The 22,283-nt window shown below is 50.4% G+C and overlaps 1 protein-coding gene across 3 annotated transcripts in view; it reads right to left on the bottom strand.

Annotated features, from left to right (window-relative positions):
* The window catches only part of RGS9 (regulator of G protein signaling 9), a 64,993-nt gene that overhangs the window by 32,055 nt on the left and 10,655 nt on the right, over window positions 1–22,283 (bottom strand). For 2 of the 3 annotated variants that reach the window (XM_032870785.1, XM_032870786.1), the window contains exons 3-9: window positions 18,435–18,485; window positions 16,635–16,741; window positions 16,372–16,423; window positions 16,052–16,110; window positions 14,677–14,753; window positions 10,264–10,345; window positions 3,615–3,677 (exon numbers count right to left, since the gene is read on the bottom strand). In XM_032870785.1, coding sequence (XP_032726676.1) covers window positions 3,615–3,677; window positions 10,264–10,345; window positions 14,677–14,753; window positions 16,052–16,110; window positions 16,372–16,423; window positions 16,635–16,741; window positions 18,435–18,485 — 491 coding nt within the window. Of the gene's footprint in view, window positions 1–3,605; window positions 3,678–10,263; window positions 10,346–14,676; window positions 14,754–16,051; window positions 16,111–16,371; window positions 16,424–16,634; window positions 16,742–18,434; window positions 18,486–22,283 lie in introns of all 3 variants that reach the window. The other variant, XM_032870784.1, reaches the window with a different exon arrangement.

Here is a 22,283-nt window from a genome sequence, read left to right as displayed (position 1 = left end):
CAATCATGACAGGTGGGAGGGGTCAGTGGGGCCATGCCCTGGGAGATCCTGGGGACACTGCAGACAGGGATGTGGAAGCGAGGAGGAGGGACAAGCAAGGACCCTGAGACCAGGCAGCCAGGCAGGAACATACAGGGAAACAGAGGTGAGAGGCTGGGCTAGTCACAGAGAGAGACGTGAGATAGAGACAACCGTGAGGAATCGGGGAACATAGGCATTGAGAGCAGAGAGGGGGTCAAAAGTCAGAAACCAGGAGGTCTGGGAACTGATAGGGTTAATGCAAAGCAGATAAGAGATGGGAGGAAGCTCCCTGCCCAAAGACTCAAGAATTTGAGGTTGCGATCACCTGAGGTTGTCTGTCCTGCCATGAGCTTCCTGATCTGGGTGGAGGCGGGACAGACTGTGTAATTTGGAGGGCCTGGTGCAAAACGCACATGCAGGACCCCTCATCCAAAGAAAGCATTAAGAATTTTAAGGTGGTGCCAGGCGAAATGAACCCAAGTGCAGAGCCCTACTGAGTGTGGAACTGTGGCCCAGTGCCCAGGTCATCCCCCCATGATAGTGACCCTGAGGGCACACTGGAAAGGTGTGGTTGGGGTTGGGGAGGGTGGGGAGGGATCGTGGGATCAGAAAAGAGCAAGAGCCACAGACCTGAGAAGTCATGGAGCCAATGAGTGACAGAACCAGGAATCTGACCTGGGCCCCATCTGGAAGTCCGTTCTCTTTCCTAAGCCGTCCCTTCCCTCCCCAGTCTCATTCCCTCTCTGTCTAGAAAAGTCCAGGACCCTCTCCTGCACCATCCCAGAAATGACCTCACACAGCATGGCGACTGTTGGGAAAATGACAGCTACTGTCCATGGAGTGCCTCTGCATGTTGGACACCATTGCAGACACTTTGCATAAATGATCTCATTTAATCCTCTGAGGAAGGAGCTACTGTTATTCCCATTTTGTGGGTAAGGAAACTTAAGGTTTTGAATAACTCAAGAGCTTGTCCAAGATCACACGTCCAGGGAGTGGCTGAGCTGGGACTCACGATGAGGTCAAACTTTCTTCAGTACACCACACTGGGCCTCATCACAAAATGACTACAGCCACCCTATCTGGGTCAGGAGAGGAAGGGTCAGCCCTGGGCATACCACCACCCATGGCCAGGCTAGTGCCCAGCTGCCATTTTGTCTCTTCAGTGAAGTAAAAGGAAGATGGAAGATGGGGGGCTGTGTGTGCCCCAAGGCAGGGAAACTGAGAGAGGACACGCTTTCTGGGTGTGGCCCTGGGACCACAGGCAGCTCCTCCCAGGGCTGGGCGGCCACACCAACCAGCAACCACCAGCCTGCAGGGGTGGGTCACCTGGAGCCCCAGGACACCACCGACCGAACAGCCTTGTTCTTATGCTTGCTGGTGTTCATTTCTTTTGGGTTATTTGCCTCCATTTAAGGAAAACAGGCAGCTTTTCAAGAATTTACTAATTCTCAGAAATGGCCTCTCTTCAAACCAGGAATGAGAGCCCTTCTCTGGAATGAGACAAAAATCCGGAACCTCTGCATGCCCAAGGCCTCACGGAGACACCTCACGTTCTCTCGACCCTCTCCCGCTCAGAGCAGACAAACCGGGGAGAACGGAGGACACTTAATCAGTCAGTGGGGACCGCTGCCAACACATCAAACATGGCACCAGCCTCCGTCCTTCCAGTGGCTGGGCCTGACACACACTGGGGCTGGCAGGGCAGCACAGGCCCCGCTCGCATGAGAATTGCGGTGCTTTATTCTTCGGAATATTCCACAGCAGCCCGAGTGCAGACAGGAGAAAGAGAGCTGGTGAGAGAGAGATAGAGAAAGGAAGGGTAAACAAAGGGTACACTTCCCCGGGTCAAACATGGCTGCGGGAGGGACAGTCCCCAGCCTCACACACTGTCTGGTGCTCTGACTCGGGGTGACAGTATCGCCGGCATCTGGCAAGGAGTGGGTAGAAAGTGCCAGAAGGTAAGCTCCTCTCCCAGTCTGACTGCCCATGAGCCTAAAGATGCTTCCAGTGAGAAGGGGTCTGGCCAGGCTTCTTGGGAGCTACCCCCCAAATAGCATGGAGGAGAGAGCACCTCAGCTCCTTGGCTGTCCTCCCAGAGCTGGAGGGTAAGGCCCCCTACACCACAGACACACGTGTACACACACACACACACAGTAAGCCAAATCCCAGCAGGCTGGGGTCAGAGTAGAGTGATGTGCTTTCCACCTGTACCCTCCCCTCCTCCACACCATAGAGATTTCCAGAACTGCCAGTTTTCCATTAAAAAAAAAAAAAAAAAGCAGATCTTCGTCCCCGGTTCAGTATTTTCCTTGATGCTTTTGTTTCCATAGCAACCAAGCCTACAAGCCTCAGCAATTATCCTTCATCTGATGAGGTAAACGTCGAAAAGGCGATGAAGGCTGACAGTCCCATACATGTATTAAAGGCAGGGTCACTTTGAGTTGTGGGCAAGGGACATCCTCTGGGGACTCGATGTCCCCTCGCCACATGAACTCCATCCCTAAACCCACGCCTCTGTCTCATGCACTGGACCCTTGAGTTCCAGGTCCCAGCAGCCTGCCTTCTTCCTCCTTTCTGGCATATTCCTCCCATCTTCCACTCAAGCTGTTAGGCACTGCCAAGGCTTAGAGGTGACACACGAGGCTGAAATGTCCCTGACCCCTTGCTGCCCATGGACAACATTAGACAGAAAGCCATAGAACCATGTAAGATTAGTTCAAGTGGGTTTTAGGTCCACAGTTCTCATTCGGGGCCCTCGTATTCCCCAGGCACACTGGACAACGTCTGGGACATCTGTGATTGTCAGGACTGGGAGGCTGGCGGGGAAAGGAATAGGGTTACTGGTGTCCAGTGGGCAGAGTCCAGAGGTGCTTCCAAACATCCTGTAGGACATGCAGGAAATCCCCCCAAGGAATTTTCTGGCCCCAAATAACAGTGCCATGGTTGAGCAGCTTTATCCTCGATGCCCCCTGGTTCCATAGCTCATGCACTGCATTTCTTTAAATTAAAAAACTGTCTTGGGAATATGGCCACCCATCATAAATGGTGGCCCATTTGGGAAAAGAGTCCTTCTAAAACTAAAAGCATAAGAGAATCTTTGCAAAGGTCCTGACCTACTGAGATGCAAAAGAAAAGTGTGACATTCTGGGTCATGTGGATTAAAGTTTAACTAAACCCAAAGTTGATTCAAGGGTTTTGAGCCTGGGACCTACAGTCTCTAGGAGGTCAGGGAACTGGCTGAAATTGTGGGCAAAACATCTGTATGGGCATCTTTGGAGGAAATGGGTACATAATTTTCATCAAGTTTTCTAAGGGAGATCTGCCTCAGAAGAAGTCTAAAACTCAACCACCTACATCTCATTTGCTCTGACCTGTACTCCACTTCTCTCATCTCTCATCACTCAAGACCCTGGTCACAGCCGCCTCCTTCCTGGCACCGGCATCACAAGATATCTTTTTGGCAGTCCCAAAAGGGCTACATCATTGCCCCAACAGAGACAAATAGACAATAGTCGTGTGGACACCTTCCCAGCCTAAGAACTTGACCCAGGCCCTACCCAAAGTATGCAGCCGAGACCTACCTGGTTTACCTGAACCTCATTCGGATTGGTCACTCGGTCCAGGCCATAGTCTAGCACGTTGTTCATTCCCGGCTGAATGGAATAAAAAGAGTGTAAGAACCACCACGGACCAGTTTCTGATTAACTTTGGGTCTTGGTCAAACTGCCAATAATGAGACTGAGATGAGAAGGGCTTGCGGCTTAGCCCATGGGGAACCACAGCTGTTGTAAGACCCTCTGGGTGAGCTGGGAAGCTTCATGGGGCTGTTCCACCACCATGGCATCCCCAGAACCCAACACAGTAGGATGAATGTGTGGGTGGGTAAGTGTGTAGGGTGGTGGGAGAACGGATGGATAGATAGATGGATAGACGGACGGATAGATGGATGGAAGGATGGATAGAAGGAAGGAAGGAAGGAAGGAAGGAAGGAAGGATAAATCTTAAACTCAAGAGTTCACTGGGATTAGTACATGGGACTCTGACTCCTCTGGCAGTGCTCCTTCCCCACCCCCCAACTTATAAGGCAGTACTCTGGAGAATCTGGGCTTCAGTCAGCACCTTTGGGTTTCAGTCCTCAATCTGCTACTTCCTAGCAGTGAGGAAGATTTTGGAAACTACTTCTCTCTACACTTGCTACCTCTCCTGAGAAATGGAGATGATCCCTCCTACCTGTCAAGTTCTTGCCGAGGATTTAACAAGATGATGTGCAAAGCTCTCACCGGAGGGTAGCAATTACTGAGCAAGGGCTTGTATTCATTTTAAGATGGTGTTTGTAAAGGCCTGGCCTAAAGAGGGGCCCTCAGTCGTTACCAGTCCCCTTCCCTATCAGGAAACCAAATCTGCAGCCAATCTTGCTTGGTCTCTCCCAATTCCTTGGCCAGAAATTTGGGTCTTCTATGTTCTTTTCTGTTAGTTTTTTTGCAGGCCACCATCAAGTTCCCAGCACATGGGACCAACCAGACCCACTATACTGAGGCAGAAGGCCACTGAGCTTTCCCCCCATCAGATTCAAGCTCACCCACATGTTTGGTCTAGAGGGATGGTTGTCGAGGAAAATACAGGATGCCCAGTTAGGCTGGACGTTCAGACAAATGACAGATAATTTTGATACATGATTTATGTAAAAATATATTCCATATGCTTTTGATATAAACATACCATAAACATCAAAATAACGTGACATGAATCATTTGCCGTTTATCTGAAATTCAAACTTAGCTGGGCATCCTCTATTTTACTTGCTAAATCGGCCAACTTAGCTCAACAGGCTACCATGGGGGGCACATATTGGGCACAGAGCAGAGGCAAGGAAGAGAAGAAAGAACATAGTGGAAAATCAGTGGGGAAAAAGACAGGGTTAAGGGAGTGGCTGTCCTCACCCCCGCTGTCACAGATGTGGACCTCCATCAACAAATAGTTATCAGGCACTTCCCGTGGCTGACATCGTGCTCAGCCTGGGAGCCTGTGGGGAATGTGACACTTCCAGGCATTTCCAGCTGGCATCTCAAGGCACTTCTGGTCTCGTGGGCAAGGCACTTGGCAATTTATCACACAAATGATAAATCACAGTTATGACAAGTGCTACAAGGGACAATACAGAAGTCCAAGCCAGTCTTCCATGGATGGAACCTAGCAAAGGGGGCAGGGACTGGGGGATGGGACGGGAGGACGGTCATCAGAATCTGTGCCTTTCCCTAAAGTGAGTTCTAGGAACTATCCTTTCCATCTGGTACAAAGAAATCCCCCTGGGGTAACTGAAGACACACACACACACACACACACACACACACACACACACACAGAGCCCGCACTCCTGGTCCTCACAACCTCAGTGCTTTGGAGCAGTTGTCTGCCCAAGTCTTGAGTTCTCCAAATCTTTCCTTTGAACTTGACCCACGTTCTGCTATCACTCTGGCTGCCCCGGCACTCACAGGTGCGCCCGCATAACAGTAATGAGCACCGGCCACCTCGTTGCCCCCCCTCCCCCATCTCCTGCCCTCCCCCCCCCCCGCCCCCGTGCACCTCAGTCACTCCCCACTGAGCCATGGTCCTCTCCCAGTGCCCTGACTTCAGAACTGCCCAGGCAGCTGCCTTGGTACCTCCACTGGTTTGGAAGACTCCCCAGCTGGCTGGCTCCCTCCCTCCTTCCCTCCCTCCATTCATTCATCCATCCATTCATCAGATAGCATCAAGTCTTTGCTCCCCACGACCACTGCTGATGTAGTTTCTGCCAGGTGAGGGTGATCGACACTCAGGTGACCCAGAGCTGCCTGCCAGTGCACAAGAAACCAGGGTAATCCCTGTGGAGGGCCGCTAGCGGATGGGGAGACGCGCAGACCCATCCAGCCCCAGTGCCACACGCAGACGGCCCACAAAGACGGCCAACCCTCCCTCAGTGAGCGCCAGGGTGTGACGCCCCCGGGAACACCCCTTGGGCATAAGCTGAAGAGGCAATTTGCTAAATGCATCATAATTTAGATTGGGAAAGAACCTCTGTACCGCCCCCATGACTGCTCCATGAGGAGGCGACATCCCCAGAATCAGCATTCCAAAGCAGCACCCCAGTGGGAGCTGAAGGACACTGTTGGTGGCACTCCTCCCTATCCCTCCTGTCCCTTCTTCTGTTCTGTTCTCCTTCATCATCACTCTTCTCCCTAATGTATCAGCTCAGTTGATTCTGGTGCACGGGACAGAACACAAATAATAAAATACCAAATAGCTATATCAACAAAACAAAGCAGGGGAAAGAGACAGAGCTGGGGCAGCGGTGGGGAGATGGGTTTTGGCTGGAACAGCACTTCCCTGGGGAGCTGTGCCCAGACCCTGAGCTGACGCAGGACCCCTGCCTCTTTCCAGCTGTCCTGTCTTTCCATATACCACTTGCCTGCGCACTCGCTTCTGTCTCTGTCTTTCCACCAGACTGTCAGCTCCTCGAGGGCGCAGGCCGCCGTCTGTCCTGGCTCATCGTTCAAATACCCCCACCTGGTACAGGGCGGACACCCACAAACTAGATGTCGACTTCTTTCTTCCTTTGAATCAGACAGACTATGTGGGTTTTCCACCTGTTCTTATGACATCACATTATAGGTCGGACCATTTTCCTAGGTCAATGAATGGCCTTGGAAAATACAAATTTTTAATAGCTTCCTAATGCTCCCTCATGTGGATATCATCTCATGTTTAAAGATTTAAATGTATCTATTTATTTAAATCTATTCTGCTGTTTCTCTGTTGTTGGACATTTAGCTCGACCCCGACTGGAAATGGGAGGCAGAACCTTCTTCTCTGGTGACTGTCAGTGTTGGTGGTTGACAGGAAGCCCACTTAGATGACATTCAGACAAGAGACCCTGTGGTTTAGAGCACACAGCGTCACTGTCCCGGGACCACGGTCTCCATATATCCACAGTCCCTACGTGAGTGGACCTTATCCTCGGGTCCACTGTGACTTCTGTGACTTCGGGTCCACTTCACTTCTGAGACTCAGAAGTCACAGACAGTGCCGCAAAGATGCACCCAAGGCCCCCAGATGACTTCTCTAAGGGAACCATTCTCTCTCTGTTGATTTACACAATTAACTGTTTGCCTCCCGTCCAGATCTGCACTCTCTTTCACTTGGGTAAAAAACAAGAGAGGAACATCGTTTTCCCTCGCTATTCTCCCCTTCTAGACCCTGTCCTCAGTACCCAGATGCTGAGTCCCAGGCAACATCTGGGCTCAGGATGGGGGTTGGGTCACATCCCTCAGCTGCCACCACCTACATCTGGGCCTGGCCTCTGCCCACGATCATATCCCTGATACAGCATCTGACGCCACACTCACGTGGGTGTCCCCTCCTAGAGCAGCAGCCCATCAGACAGAAGTAGATTCACACCCCAGGGCTGTGCAACCTCCTGGCCTTCTCTGAGCCTTGGTTGCCCCATATGAATGCTGGGGGTGGGGAGACTCCCTACTCGCCAGCATCATCATCAGGTGAACAGGATCGTCCCCACGGAGAGCTTACTACGGGCACGCAGCCGGTGCTCGATGATTTTTAGCTGTTATTTTATGCTCAGCACCAAACTCAGCAGGCATAGAGTCAGAGCCCGTGAAGGTTTCACAGATCAAGGAACAGACCAAGGAACAAGGGAACCGCTGCGGGACAGCAAGCCGCGTCCTGTGCTACGACAGTCGCTTACAGACAGTCCACAGATCGGCTGCTCCACGCTTCATGGAGCCAAAAGTTAGTCTGCCTGGCTGGCTCTCTTCCCACCAAACGGACAGTCTGTTTGAGTCTCCTGGAGACGGTCTGACAGCCCCTAAGCTCCCGGGCTTCGCGGGTTTGTCAGGGAGACTGCTCAATTTCTAGGCTGAGACAGACTTCCAGCAGGATGCCCTTCAAACAGAACACCCCGCCCAGAGACTGTCGGTGATTGAGGGAAGTCAAGGAGAGCAGGACCCACAGGGAGCCCAGCCCCATCTTGGGCCGCCCATGTAGTCTGGACCCAGGAAACAGCACTTTCAGAGACTGGACGTGAAAAACAGTTTTGCGTCCGTGGGGTTTTAGGATGGTTCCAGGGACATCAGAACCTCATTGAGAACTCAGCTCCCCAGCGATCTCAAAAAGGGACGGGCTACCTTTGAACCCCAGTGTCTTGTTAAGGTAGCAGGGACTCATGCGATGGTCTAATGACCAAGGCGGTGACAGAAGATGCCCTAAGACATCCCATGCCATTGTGGGGGGAGGCAGAAGAGCACAGGGGCCAGGAGAGAGTGCTCTGCAGTCTGGCCCTTGCTAGCTGCGCAACTCTAGCAACAGCCCTGAGCCTCGGCTTTCCCATCTACAGAATGGGATGAACAGAAGCACCTTCCCCCCAGCTGTGAAGATGAAATGAGAGAAAAGACGCCGAGTGAAGCCCAGCACAGTGCCCAGCACACAGTGACGTGTGCAGTTCAGGTCTGCCGTGATGGTGGTGGTGATGGCAGTGGTGGTGGAGGCAGAGGAAGTGGCAGCAGTGGGGGACAGAGGGGAGTGGAGGTGGGGCAGGTGATGGCGGAAGCGGTAATCAGAGAGTCACATGGTCAAATTTTAGGGAGTTCTGCATCATACTGTGAAGAACCTCTCAGCCATCTGCCTGGTACAGGGGCCGAGAGCTTGTCCCCGGAGAAGTGGGGGAAACTCAGATCATCTGTTTTGCACTTCGTCCCCTATGGGTCTCCTGATTTCAGGGACAGAGGGGAGGAGAGAGACCCAGGGCAGGTTCTGGGCACCACCGGTCTATGCCACTTCGCCAGGGACACAGTCACATCGGCATTTCCCCACCATGGGGTCTCTGCAAGTAACGTGAAGCCATCCTCCACCCTGCAAGGAGCAGGGTCCCCTCCCCATCATGAGTGCCACGGTCACCAGGGTGTCTTGCCCAGTGAGTGGCTTCCCCACTCATCGTGCCCTTATCCCCGCCCAGGCTCCCCCTTCAGGAACAGATGACAGAAGGCAGGCTGAACAATGCCAGTGTCCTTGGCCTACAAAGATCTCACTCCTGAGCTACAGTGAGGCGGTGGGGAGAGCCGGGGAACGTGTGCTTGGCTGTTTCTCTAGAACACTCTCACCCCAGCCGTGTACTCCTTCACCCAGCTCCAGGGACCCATGTCAGGCATCAGTTAACTGATTTGTCTGGAGGAGGAATCCTGGAACAAAGCAAAACCAAACGAGCTTCTTGGGGATCAACCCCTTAATCTCAGGACCTTAATCTAAGCAGTGAGGCATGGAAACCAACACCCCCACAGATGGAACACTGTACACATTATCTGCTTTAAACTGAGAAAGAAAACGAGCAAAATGGCCAAAATCTGATGAGTTCCAAGGTCCAAGATCCAGAAGCTTTGGCACAGTGACCCCCCCCCCCGTCACTTTCTGGTCCTGAGAATGTGGTCAGCTGAGAAGCAGGGAAACTAAAGGACAAAGAGGAAGAACATTTGCTTTGACCTCTTCATGTTCCAGAATCCCTCTGACATCTCCCACCTCCAGTGACCCGTCGGCAGTACCCAGGTCTGCCCCAGGTGGAAACTGAGGCAGCAGGGTTAACCCCAGTGGGTGACCATTCCCGGTAACGAGCCATAATGAGCCACATTACTTATGCCCAGCCTGTGTCTCTGGGCCCCTAAAGTCCCTGAGCCAGACACGCAATGTGCTCTAAGGCATGAGGCACGGCACACACTCGCTCCTTCTCGCCTCCTCCCACCGCAGCTGCTGGGGACGGAGCTGGAAAAGGAAAAGGAGAGGAAGCAAGAGACACAAGTCCTGGCTTGGGCTGTGCAGACTTCCAGTTTTCTGCTGTATTTTATGGGAAGTCTGGGTTCTAGTTTTGTCTTCTTGTATTCTTTTTCCAAGGTGTCACAGCCAAAAAAAAAAAAAATCCAGCCCTCCTAAAAGACAAGCTCATTTGGCTTCCTCCCAGAGGTCACTTTGCTTAGACCCAACACCACCAGAGGAACCATGAGCTCACTCCATGCAGGCAGCCTCTGTCCTCTTCCACCAAGAGGTGCTCGGACGCTGACCCAACACCGAGAGACGCACTCATGCTGATTCCATTGCAGCCCCAGTGGGAAATGGACCAGCAAAAGGGGTGATGAGTACAGGGTGGGGGTGGGGGAGGCGTGAGCTGGGGGAGGCAGCTGAGCCAGGAAGGCCGATACTCACAGGGCATCGGTGGACCAGCCAATACGCCTTCTCCTGGCAATCCAACGCATACCTGTCTGCCTTAGTCCTTTCCTTTCCGGTCCTGAAAAGCCAAAAGCCACGTAAAGGCCAGTCAGACTTCGCATTTTTGCTCAGTGATGTACCCCACTCCTGATGCCCCAGACTATATTCCCCGCCTGTCCAAGTAATCTGTGTTTGCCAGAATCATAATCACAGCAAATGCAAGTATCACACGAGCACTAACTCACTTAATCCCCCCAGGGACCTCGTCCCCCAGACTTAGAGGCTCCAGGGACGGAAGCAGAGACAGCCTGAATGTGCTCCGCGGAGGGTCACACTGTCAGCAAGGAGCAGAGTGGGACTCGAAACCACCTGCGGCCCCTGGGTCCAGCTCTGCCTGAGTGCAGTGCGGCCACCCCAGCGTGACTGGCCCCAGCATCGGACCTCCACCACCTGCACCCCTGCAGTGGGTGTGGGTGACATTCTGGGCTGGCATCTGACGTCCCTGGCTTCACGTTTCCCTGTGGTGATAAACAGCGTCGTCAACATCTAGCCATGCCTGCGTTCCGTGCCAGGGAAAATTCTGGGCCTGGGGGAGGGGGGTGGAGGGGTCCGTGTGCCTCCCTCCCTGTCCCTTCCACTCCATCTCAGGGTTTTTCCAGACCTCACTGATGATCGTAAAAGGCCATTTATTTTCCCGCTTATCTCTGTTTCCCCCTTTCCCCACGACGGAGAGGAAACGATGCCGCGCTTCCCTCCCACGGAAGCCAGGCCACGTGAACAATCATGCTGTGGGTCTCATTCAGCACCATTTCCACGGCGACCTGCACTCACACGCGGATGCTTGTTTGCCCGGGCAACACGGGATGACGCATGTGCCCTCCCCGAGACAGGGATGGCAGATTTATGTGCCCGCTCATGGACTGTGAATAACATCATCGCATCTAGAGAGCCAGATGGAAGGAGAGTGCCATTCCGGTGGGCTGTTGTGCCAACCTCCTCTGGAAATTAAATATGAACACTATCATTTCCACTCCCCCTTGCCAGCCTAACTGCATTTTCCACCAGGTTAACGACCCTGCGGCCTAGGAGGGTGGGACACAGGCGGCCTGAGGCACCTTGCGGTCTCTACCATGGCAGAGGGACTTGTACATAGAGCCAGTGGCTAACTGACAACAATGGTCCCTCCTGGCATTGCTTCTGTGATGGGTATAACAGGAGACACTCCCTCTCTCTCCCTCTCCTGTGAGGACACAAGAAGGCAGCCATCTGAAAGCCAGAAAGAGTCCTCACCAGAAACTAAGCCCTGCCATAACCTTAAGCTGGGATTTCGCAACCTCCCAAACTATGAGAAAATAAATGTCTGTTGTTTATGGTGCTCAGTGGGTGGTGTCCCAGGGCAGGGAGGTGGGGGCTGATGGAAGAGGGCAGGTAGGGTGGAAGGAGTTTTGCCAGGGGTGGCCCACAGGACTGGATGACTAGACACTGGGCATGGGGGCTTGGGAGTGGGAGGAAAATGGGGTCCCTTGCACGGGTGTGGGTAACACTAGAGTAGAGGTTTGGGGTATGAGGGAGAGAAACATTCAAATACGAACAAGTGAGTTGGAGGTGTGACATCAACATGCAATGTTAAGTAGCTAGATACAGAGTCTGGGGTTCAGAAAAGAGGTGTGTGTGGAGAGGCTTAGGATGACAAAACGGCTGCCTCATGAGCCAACCCAATTTTGTGGTGAGACCCTCTGTTTGTATTAATCAGGGCTCTGCAGAGAAACAGAAACAGTAGGAGATTAGATAGATAGACAGAGGCACAATTTATTTATTTTAAGAAATAACACACAATTGGTAAGTCCAAATTCTGTAGGACAGGCCAGCAGGCTAGAGACCCAGGGAAGGGTTGATGTTGCAATCTGAGTCCAAAGGCAACCTAGAAGCAGAACTCCTGCCTCAGAAAACCTGTCTTTATTCTTAAGGCCTTCAACTGATTAGACAAGGCCCACCCACACAATGGACGTAATCTACTTTACTCAAAGACTACTAACTTAAATGTTAATCTCATCTAAAAAACAACTTTACAGGGCATCTGGCTAGATCAGTCTGTGGGGCATGAGACTTGATCTCGGGGTTATGAGTTTGAGCCCCACACTGGGCATAGAGATTCCTTAAAAATCAAAAATTAAAAAAAAAAATAACTTTACAATGTCATCTTGGACTGGTAGTGGGCCACTTATCTAGGCACTGTGGCCTAGACAAGTTGACACACAAAATTAGCCCCTGCAGACACAAAATCTGAAATAAGAGGCAGCCTTTGAGTCAAGCAATGGAATCAGTGGGAAAAAGCCAGTATCTCAGAAGGTGAGAACCTTTTATAAATTTCTCATCCCAATGTATCTGGAAGGGATGGAGGGGAAGATGTCCTATGACATGGGCATCATGGAGCTTTATCTAGGCTGAGGCCAAGGCCCAAGTGGTGGGGCATGTGAAAGCCACTGAAAATAGCCCTGAACTGCGCAGGCAGCTAGCGTGTCCTGAAAAGTCTATGTCAGGATCTGTGGTCCTGGGGATCACTGGGCTATCCTTCCTGCTAAGAGCAGAGAGCTGGAGGAGGACGAGGAGGTTCTATTTCAGTGTGGAACGCAATAGAAACTCAAAACTGGAGACCGTAAGCAGAGCTCACCAAATGAAGCCTTGTGAGCAAATACAAGTGATGGGAAGTTAGAGCATTACCCGCAGCTGCTCTGTCTCTGACATAGCCGGACAGAAACATGTCAACGGTGAAAGGCCCAAGCCAGATCTCTGAGTAATGCTCCCCTACCTGAATCTCAAGCCTCGGAGCAGATATTTCCCCTTGGAGGCAATAAAACCATCTGCAATTAGAATTTTTGTGTTTCCCAAACTGGCACTCCTGCATAACAGTGCTCACCTCTTGTGATGGCTAATTTTATTGGTCAACTTGACTGCGTCATGGGACACCTAGATATTTGGCCAAATATTATTCTGGGTGTATCCCTGAGGGTGTTTTCAGACGAAAGTATTTTAAGTTGAAGGCCTGAGTGGAACAAAAGGGATGATGCTTCCCTAAATGACAAGGAACTCCTCCTTCCTGATGGCCTTGAGCTGGGACATCAGTCTTCCTGCCTTCGGACTCAACTAAAACATTGACTCCTGGGTCCCCAGCCTGCCAAATGCAGATCTTGTGACTTCTCAGACTCTGAAATCGTGTGAGCCAATACCTTATCATAAATCTCTCGATATACATACATACATATATATCCTATTCCCTAGAGAGCCCCTAAAATCCCTATTACTCCAGTCCTAAGGCCACTTGATGAGAGCCTGCTGTCCAGCCCAACTATGCACCAGCAAAGGCAGACCCTCTAGAAACTGGACCTGCCAGAGTGAGTGGCTGGGCCCTCCAGACTTACCCATTTTGGTACTATCTGGTATCGGTCTCCAGGTGTTCTGACTCCCCTATGTCACAGGCACACAGTAGGATCATACATCCCTACCCAAATACCTCTGAAGTTGGGCACAATCATATAAGGAGCTGCTCTGGCTAATGCATTGTGAACAGAAGTGACATGCATCACTTGTGACCTGCACAGGCTTTGTTTCCCTCTGTTCCAGCAACAGGCAAAGCCTGGATGGTGCTGTTCCTTCAGCATGGCTTCTGGAGTGGGCACAAGGCACATCGGGGCCCCCTGCTAACCCAAGTGGACATGTAACGCAAGCAAAAAATGAACCCGTGGTTTTGTGCTCCCAGGACCTCGGGGCTGTTGGTTACAACAGCCTGACCTCATTCTGACTGATTCATTCTCTCCAACATGTACATGTGGCTCTCAGAGACAAGGCAGAGCCTTCCAGGGACTTCCGGTTCTAGTTCTGAAGTGGACAGCAGGCAAATGAGAGCAGCAGTGGGCGGTTCTACCACACGAACCCACTTAAGCTTTTTATGGCTCCTCAGGGCCCTTAGCACAAAACCCGCTCACGACCTGCTCCAGTTGACATCTCGGGTCTCACTCCTTTAGTCCCAGGCTCCCTGCTCTCTGCTTTAGCTACACAGAACTGCATCAAGCAGGTGATCTTCTGACTCCAGAATCTGGTTCTGTCTGCTTAGAAGATCCTCCTCACACCTCACCCTTTCTCTCCCTCCACCACCACCATTCTTGGAAAACATCTATGCAGCTTCCAGGTTCAATACCGTTCCTCCAGCTCCTGTGCAAGGCCCTCACCTCCGTGTAGCATCACAGCCTGTTTGCCCATCCACCTGACCCCAGACTGTGCCTTTATATTCCCCAGGCCCAGCCCACTGCTGGATACATAAGTGCCCAAGAAAGGTTTGTTTTAATAAAAAGAAACAAAGAAAGAAGGGAGGAAGGAAGGACAGCCAGTGGACAAACATTTTCTTCCACTTACCTGTACTGCTCTTTGGCCTGCATAATGACAAAGTCCCATTTGTAGTTAATTTTTTTGTTCAAGAAATTGTAATTTTCCTAGAAATGGAAAACAAAAAGAACACTAGGCCCCATGACATACCGGTGTGCCGAAGGCAGAAAGCTCTAAGTCAATGAGGGCATGCCTCCGGCCCTACAGCTACCTAGCCCCAACCAAATGATCTCCCATCCCAGCTTTACAAAGACATTCATTCAAAGGGTAGCACCAAATTCTCAAAAAAACTTTAAAACAAAAGCCACAACCTGGCTTTGATTTTTTTTTAAATAACTATATCCCAAATATGATTAGGAAGAGGAGGAGAGAGTAGGAGAAAATGCAGAAACTCAATATTCAATGACAGAGCATCACAAAGATACACAAAGACAAGTCCTAACATTGGCTTGATGCTGGCTTTTCCAAAAATATGTTTGTAAAGAATAAAAACACAGAAAGATTGTTGCTGTCTGCCCGGAAATCTAGCCTTTTGAGGGTGAGGGTGTGTTCTTTGAGAAATCTGACTCATCTGGCCTAAAACAAAACTACACTATTGTTTTTCCCATCACAAACTCTAGTTCAAATCTGTTCATCGCATAATATCCATTATCAGGCATATTAATTGTCTCATTGTTTTAGAACAGCAAAAGGAAGATAATAGCTATTGTATGTCCAGTAGCCACTGAGGCAAGAGCTTAAATTATAGCAGGAGAAACAAGTTTGACAGGGGGAGGAATTTACTTCAGGAATTGCTTCTAAACAGATGGATGGATGAATGGTTGATGAGGGTGGATGGATGAATGGTGAGTGGGTGGATAGATGGTGGATGGGTGGATGGATGGTGGATGGATAGATGGATAGATAGTAGGTGGAAGGATGGTAGATGGATGGATGGATGGATGGATGGATAGACAATGGGGGATGGATGGATGATGGATGATGGATGAAGGGTGGATGGATGGATGGTAGATGGATAGTTGGATAGATAGTGGATAGATGGGTAGATGATGGATGAAGGGTGGATGGGTGGATGGGTGGATGGATGGATGGTGGATGATGGTTGGGTAAATAGTGGATGGATGGATGGTGGATAGATAGATAGTGGATGGATGGACAGATGATGGATGAAGGGTAGATGGGTGGGTGGATGGATGGGTGGTGGATGGATGGTTGGGTAGATCGTGGATGGATGGATGGATGATGGATAAAGGATGGATGGTGGATGGATAGACAGACGGCTAGATAATGAATGGAGGGATGGATGCTGAGGCTACATATGATATAGCAAAGGGAGAAACAGAAATAAAACAGCTCAAGACTTTATTCCAATTATAATAACTTGTACTTGAAAGCATCTCTGTACCTTTTCATATTCTTCTAAAATCCCTTTCTTCTTTATATTTCTCTTGGCTAGATAGATGGCTGGGGAAAAAAAGCAAAGATATCTTCCATCATCATCATATTTTAAAACTGCCTCTGCAGCCTTTCCCTGCATGAGGCTGCTGTGCTTGGCTTGGTGGGAGGAGGTCTCAGCAGACCCCTGCTCCCTTCTCTGGGAACACTCCCAAAACAGATGTGAACTGACATAAAGTTCGTGACGACAGCAAGACAAATGTCACCAAAATGTGGCAAGTAAATAAGCAGCGTGTTAAGCACTATCAAAAGCAAGTTGGAGGGAGTTACCATAGTCTGTATCTTCAGCAGGCCACTGCTGAGTGGGCCAGAAATACGGCGTCTACAAAAGAAACCAGGAAACCATGCTTAAACACTGGGCTGTGACTGTCCTCCTGGGCCCCCAGACCTGTGGCTCAAGAGGTAACTACCTTAGGCCCCCCCACCATTTCTAAAGTACTGAAAGTTCTAATCTGTGAGGATATGAAGCCACATAATTACCTTCTCAGATAAGATTAATCCCATATGAACACCAAGGTCAAGCCAAGACCTACCTGAAATCGGTAGAGGCTGTTGTCAGGCTTGAGAACGAGATTCCTGGGATCTTGCAGGGGGTAAATGTAGCCATACTTGACAATAAAGTTGCCCAAGTTCTGTGCCTCTGAGAAGAAACAGTAAGACATGGAAGTCAAGAGCGGGCACCGAAGGCAGAAGCAGCTCATTGCCCAACTCCCACAAAGCACCCCACACTCCAGGAGAGGTGCCCCCATGCTAATAGCACTTCATCCAAGAAGTGAGGGCAGTGGTTCCTGAACTTGGCTATGGGCAAATATCAGCTGGGGAACATGGTAATAGTAAGATTCCCCAGCCCAACCCCTGAGAATGACAACTCCCAGGTCCAGGGAGAGCCAATGAACCCAAATGTTAATGGGTACCACAGGTGGATGGTGTGTAAAGGTACTCTGATCAAAGCAGGAGAATGGGACGTATTTGGTAACACTCTGTGGGCTGATTTATAACTTCAGACAAGATGTTAGAGAAGCTTGCTTGGGCCTCTGGGTTTGGAGAAGTCCCCAGGAGCAGGGAGAGAATGTCTCTGACCAACAGAAAGTTCCTCACTCAAAGAGGAAAGGAAAGAGAAGGCCATGTTTATTGTCAACTTCTACCCCAAGCTCAATCCTGCTTGCATCCCGGGTCCAGATCCCACTCTTCCACACCTTACTTTAATTCCCAAAAACCTCCACTGTGCTTGGAAACAGTTTTGCTTCTGGATTTGCATCAGTTAAAGGAGAACCTCCCTGGCTCTTTCTCAAAGGCCCCAAGGTAGCAGGTGTCTTTCCATCCATCATTGAAAGAGAATTCCATCCCTCCAGTCTGCAGGCCCAAGGACCCAACCCACATCCCATCCCCTATCTCAGCCTCCAAAGCCTAATAAGACTTTCTCCCCAACCCTCCTTCTTCATCTTTCATGTCTCATTCCCTCCATCATCAACAAGTATCATGTTTTATGTCTTGTTGTATCAACAGCCTTTTTTCTAGTGGGAAGTCTGTTCCTCTGATTTCTTTTCTGTTCCGATCTGTCCCTCAAATTGCTGCAAACATCCTAACTTATATATTATTATAATGCATACTGCCATGCTCAAAAATCCCCCATGGCTTTCTATTACTTGTGTCCCAGGTAAAACTTGGAATTTTCAGGGGTGCCTGGATGGCTCAGTTGGCTAAGCATCTGAATCTTTATTTCAGCTCAGGTTGTGATCTTGGGGTTCTGGGATCAAGCCTGAGTCAGGCTCAGCACTGAGCCTGCTTGGGATTCTCCCTCTCCATCTGGACTCTCCCTGCACATGCTCTTTCTTTCTCTCTCTCTCTCAAATAAAAAAATCTTTTTTAAAAAGCCTGGAATCTGTAGACATGCCTACTATATTCCTATCCCTCCACGGCTCTCCACACCCAGCTGAAGCCATTTCTCCCAAGTTCTCCTCATTCCCACTCCCTGTCTCATTCATTCCATTTCTACACCACTGCTCAGGGCTCCCCTCCACAATTCACAAGCACCCCTTCTTTCAAAACCAGCTGTATGTGGGCATCACCCACTCCAAGAATTCTGTCTTGGCTGATGCTTCCCCAATTATCCATTATTCACGTGCTCTCAATATTTTGTACAAAACAATTATTTTTCCCCTCAATTATCACGCCTTCGCTTTTGATTTGGGCTGTTTTACATGTAAATGCCTTGTCTTCTGATGTCAATTTCTCAGAGACAAAGGTTAAGCCTCCCTTTAGTCTCCACCCTCCAGGGCTTCTTTGGGCACACACAGCCCTGCTTGTTGCCAGGGTGCCAGACAAGCGCTCACCCAGATTGGAGATCCAAAGCCGCTGGGCTATCCATTGTAGAACGTCACTTCCTGCAAACCAGAAGTATTTGGCCACTGTCAGAGCTTCCAAGCAAATCATCGACCTCCACTCCCTCCTCCATGCTGTTGCCTGACTGGTCTCCACTGGGCTCAGCTGGGATCTCGTCCCTCTTCTTCTCCAAACTTTCAGGGGCTCCCCTCCCCCACCCCTCCCATGATGTTCACTCCAAATCCCGCAGCCCATGATTCAGGGTCATCCTGGATCTGACTCCAGCCAGATTTCCTGTTGAACGTCTCCCACACACCTGCGACATTTATCTCTCCGGTAGTACTTATTTTCTTACTTTACAACAATTTGTGCACGGATTAACAGTCATCAGATAGGAAGCAAACAGCCCATGTCTTAACACTGGAAAAAAACCGGACCCAAGGCATGCTGTCTGTGGGGACCCAGATGGAGCCTGGCCACGTGAAGGTAAATCCGAGCAAGAGATAGAAGGAAAAGTGGGAATGAGCTAAGGGTGAGGCGATGGTTTGCCTAGGCTCCCAAATTCCCAGGTAGACCCCCAAAGAGTCAAAAAATTCTAAATTTAGACCTGGTCTCTCAGATCATTGTAAAGGTACTCTGATCAAAGCAGGAGAATGGGACGTATTTGGTAACACTCTGTGGGCTGATTTATAACTTTAGACAAGGGGGTGTGGACTCCACTTGTAGTCTTGGGTTCTACAAGTCTTATGGGCTGGCCTGGGGACAATGCAGAGTGAAGACTGGTGTGGGAGAAAAAGCAGAAGGGGCAGACAGGGACGAGATCAGGAGAGGTCAGGAGAGAACGAGCACTCCCCCCCCACCCCGTCCCCCAAGGATTCAGATTTTTTTGTTTTTAATTTTTTATTTTTTTATTAACATATAATGTATTATTAGCCCCAGGGGTACAGGTCTGTGAATCGCCAGGTTTACACATGTCACAGCACTCAGCACAGCACATACCTTCCCCAATGTCCTTCAAGGATTCAGATTTATCTAAGGACCAAAGCAAGCCAAGTTCCACCAACAATCCAGAACTGTCGCTGGGCCCCAAGGAAACTGTATGCTTCTGCCTCACCCTGGGCCCTGCAGCCCCGTAAGCAGAACAGGCTTCTTGGAGGAGGAGGACAACTGCAGCTCCAAGGAAAGACAAGACGCCCTCGCAACAACCCACCCCAATTCAGACGCCATCTTGCAAACACCAATGACCACATTTTCCAGCAATTTCAGCCTGCTTTACAAAGGCCAAGCTTGGCCCTGATTGCATGGGAACTGGCCCACAAAACATACAGAGAAGAAGGATCTGGGTCTGAGTTGCCACTGCCTGTGTCCTTCTGGCTGGACTGTTCCAAATACTTCCTTCCTCAGCGGTACTAATGAGGCATTTCTTCCAGGCCCCTCTGGGGAAAGCCCTTACGACCCACTCATACACTCTCTGGGCTTAATTACCTGCCCAGGGCATGGCTAAAGATGGACAACCCACAATTCTTACCTTCCCCCCCATGTCCTGGGGCACAAGTGTCCAAACATGACCTCTGTCTATGCCCACATGCCCACCGTTACTGCTTCCAGTGGGTTCTCATCTGTCGCTCTTAGTTTTATTCAACCCTGGTTGGCTGTTCTAAAGCAAAATTCTTCATCTAAAATCCTACATCAACTCCTAGCTAGGACTGGGGGTCTTAGACTTTCTCCCCGGGGTCTCCTTGAATGCTGCTCAGAGGTGCGCAGACCGAGAGACAGAGAGACCCAGGCAGGCGGCAGATGGATCCGTGCTTTCCACCAACGAGCTGAGGGTTTTCTCATCCACTTGACTGCTTCCTAAAATAGACCAAATAAGATTACAGGGCCACCAGCTTCTCATCACGTGGTCTTCTGTGTAACGGTGCGGCAGGCTCCCACGTCAGCCACCTTCCTCCCCAGAAGTCCTGGGTCACCTGCCATCCGAGGAGCTGGGTGCTGATTACCCAGTTTGCTTGTATCAGTGCTGACGCAGGACCCACACCTTCAACCTGAGCCCTGTTGCGAAGGCAGCTGAAATTCACCCACAGGAGGAACAAGAGAAAACATGGCCGGTGGGCAGCCTTGCCCGAACCCAGGAGCCAAGCGCGCCCTATGTGCAAGGAGAAAAAGTAGCTTATGCACACACACCGTGGGTCAGGGATAGACACTGGGGTCACGTTGCTGGGGTCACATCCAAGCTCAGCCATGTGCTAGTTTAGTGACAGGGATACCAGTGGCTAAAACTCTGTCTGCAAAAAGCAGATGGTCCCATCAACCCTGAACTTGATCGTGAGCGTTAAGTGACACAATGTAGGAAGTCACCAGCTATCGCCACAGGTCAAGCTTCCATGCCTGCTGACCACGTGCTCAGTACCATCCCACTGAATTCCCACAATCATTCTCTTCCCCAGGGATTGCTATTCCTGCTTTTAAAATGAGATGATTAAGACAAGGTCTACACAGCTTGAAAGAGGCGCCCGAAGGAGTCAATCCCAGGGTAACTGGCTCCAAGGCTAGTACTCCTCGCTCAGTGCTAGACCAGCAGAGACTCATGCATTCAAGAACCTTCTACTAAACCACCACCCTAACAGGTAGGCTGAGCAAGGGAGTCACCCAGGTGAGCAGGACAACATATCTCCCCTTGAGGGCTTTCCAGTCCCATGGAGAATTCAGGCTGGAAGTAATGACAATCAGAAGTGGAGAGGGGCGGGGAAAGGGACGCCTTCCAGAAGAATCACCTCAGGTACATCTTAAATGTCAGGGGAACGCAGAGCCACCCTGAGAAGCCTGCCCATCAATCCCCACTCTTTGGGCACCTGTGCGACTCAGGTTCCTAGCCTTTCCCCAGGGCAGCTGGTCAGAGTTTCCTTTCCTTCTGTGAGCTATTCTGTCCCATTCCGATCAACCGCTATTTTGCTCCCAACAGCCAGGCTGGTTTTCTGTCGCTTACACTCAAGGGAAAAAAGATGGGGACACGCCTTCTTCCAAGCGGACAGAAAGGGAAACAGGGGGACACTGTTGGCCAGCTTGCCTCTGCCAAGACCAGAGCACCTTGAGTAAAAGGCAGTCAGGCTATGGTGAGGGGGAGAGAGAGGGTTCACAAAGAGTGGGGCAGGGTGGCGAGTCCCCGGCTCCTGCTTTGAGAAGCTGTTTCTGCAGACAATAGGTCTCAGTAGGAAACATACTCTCTACTGAAAAACCAAAATCATCAAACACATGCAACACATTTATCCAAAGTCATTCTTATTCTGCGGTTTAGTCCCTTCTGCCGATAGCCTCAAATGACGTTCCTTTTTCCCACATCCAGAGGAAAGAGACACTGGCGCTGTCCCCGTGGCGTGGTTAAGACGGGTGCCAAAAAGAATCAGGAAAGGGTAGAGCAAAGACCACATTTTTTTTCTGCCAAAGAGTGTTTTTTTCTTTAATACTGCCTGATTTCATGAAAACAGGGCAAACAGAAAGTGACAGCAAAAGCTTTTTAAATGACCTCCTGGGAGGGATGGCGTCACAAAGTGATCTATTGATTCCTTTTCTCCTTTCCTTTCTGAACCCTTCCTCAGAAGGAGCCTGTGGTCCAGGAATCAGCAAATTCCCTCTGTAAAAGGCTATAAATATTCTGTTTTGTGGGCCATAATTCAGTCTCTGTACAAGTACTTAACTCTGTCATTGTAGCATAAAAACAGCCAAAGACAATATGTAAAGAAGGACGTGGGGCACCTGGGTCACTCAGTCAGTGAAGCATCTGTCTTCAGCTCAGGCCATGACCCCCAGGGTCCCTGCTCAACAGGGAGCCTGCTTCTCCCTCTGCCTCTGCCCCTCCCCCC

The sequence above is a fragment of the Lontra canadensis genome, unplaced genomic scaffold, assembly GCF_010015895.1.
Source record: "Lontra canadensis isolate GAN:19392208 unplaced genomic scaffold, GSC_riverotter_1.0 scaffold41, whole genome shotgun sequence".
In the NCBI taxonomy this organism is placed as follows: domain Eukaryota; kingdom Metazoa; phylum Chordata; class Mammalia; order Carnivora; family Mustelidae; genus Lontra; species Lontra canadensis.
This window is presented reverse-complemented; position numbering and strand designations above follow the sequence as displayed.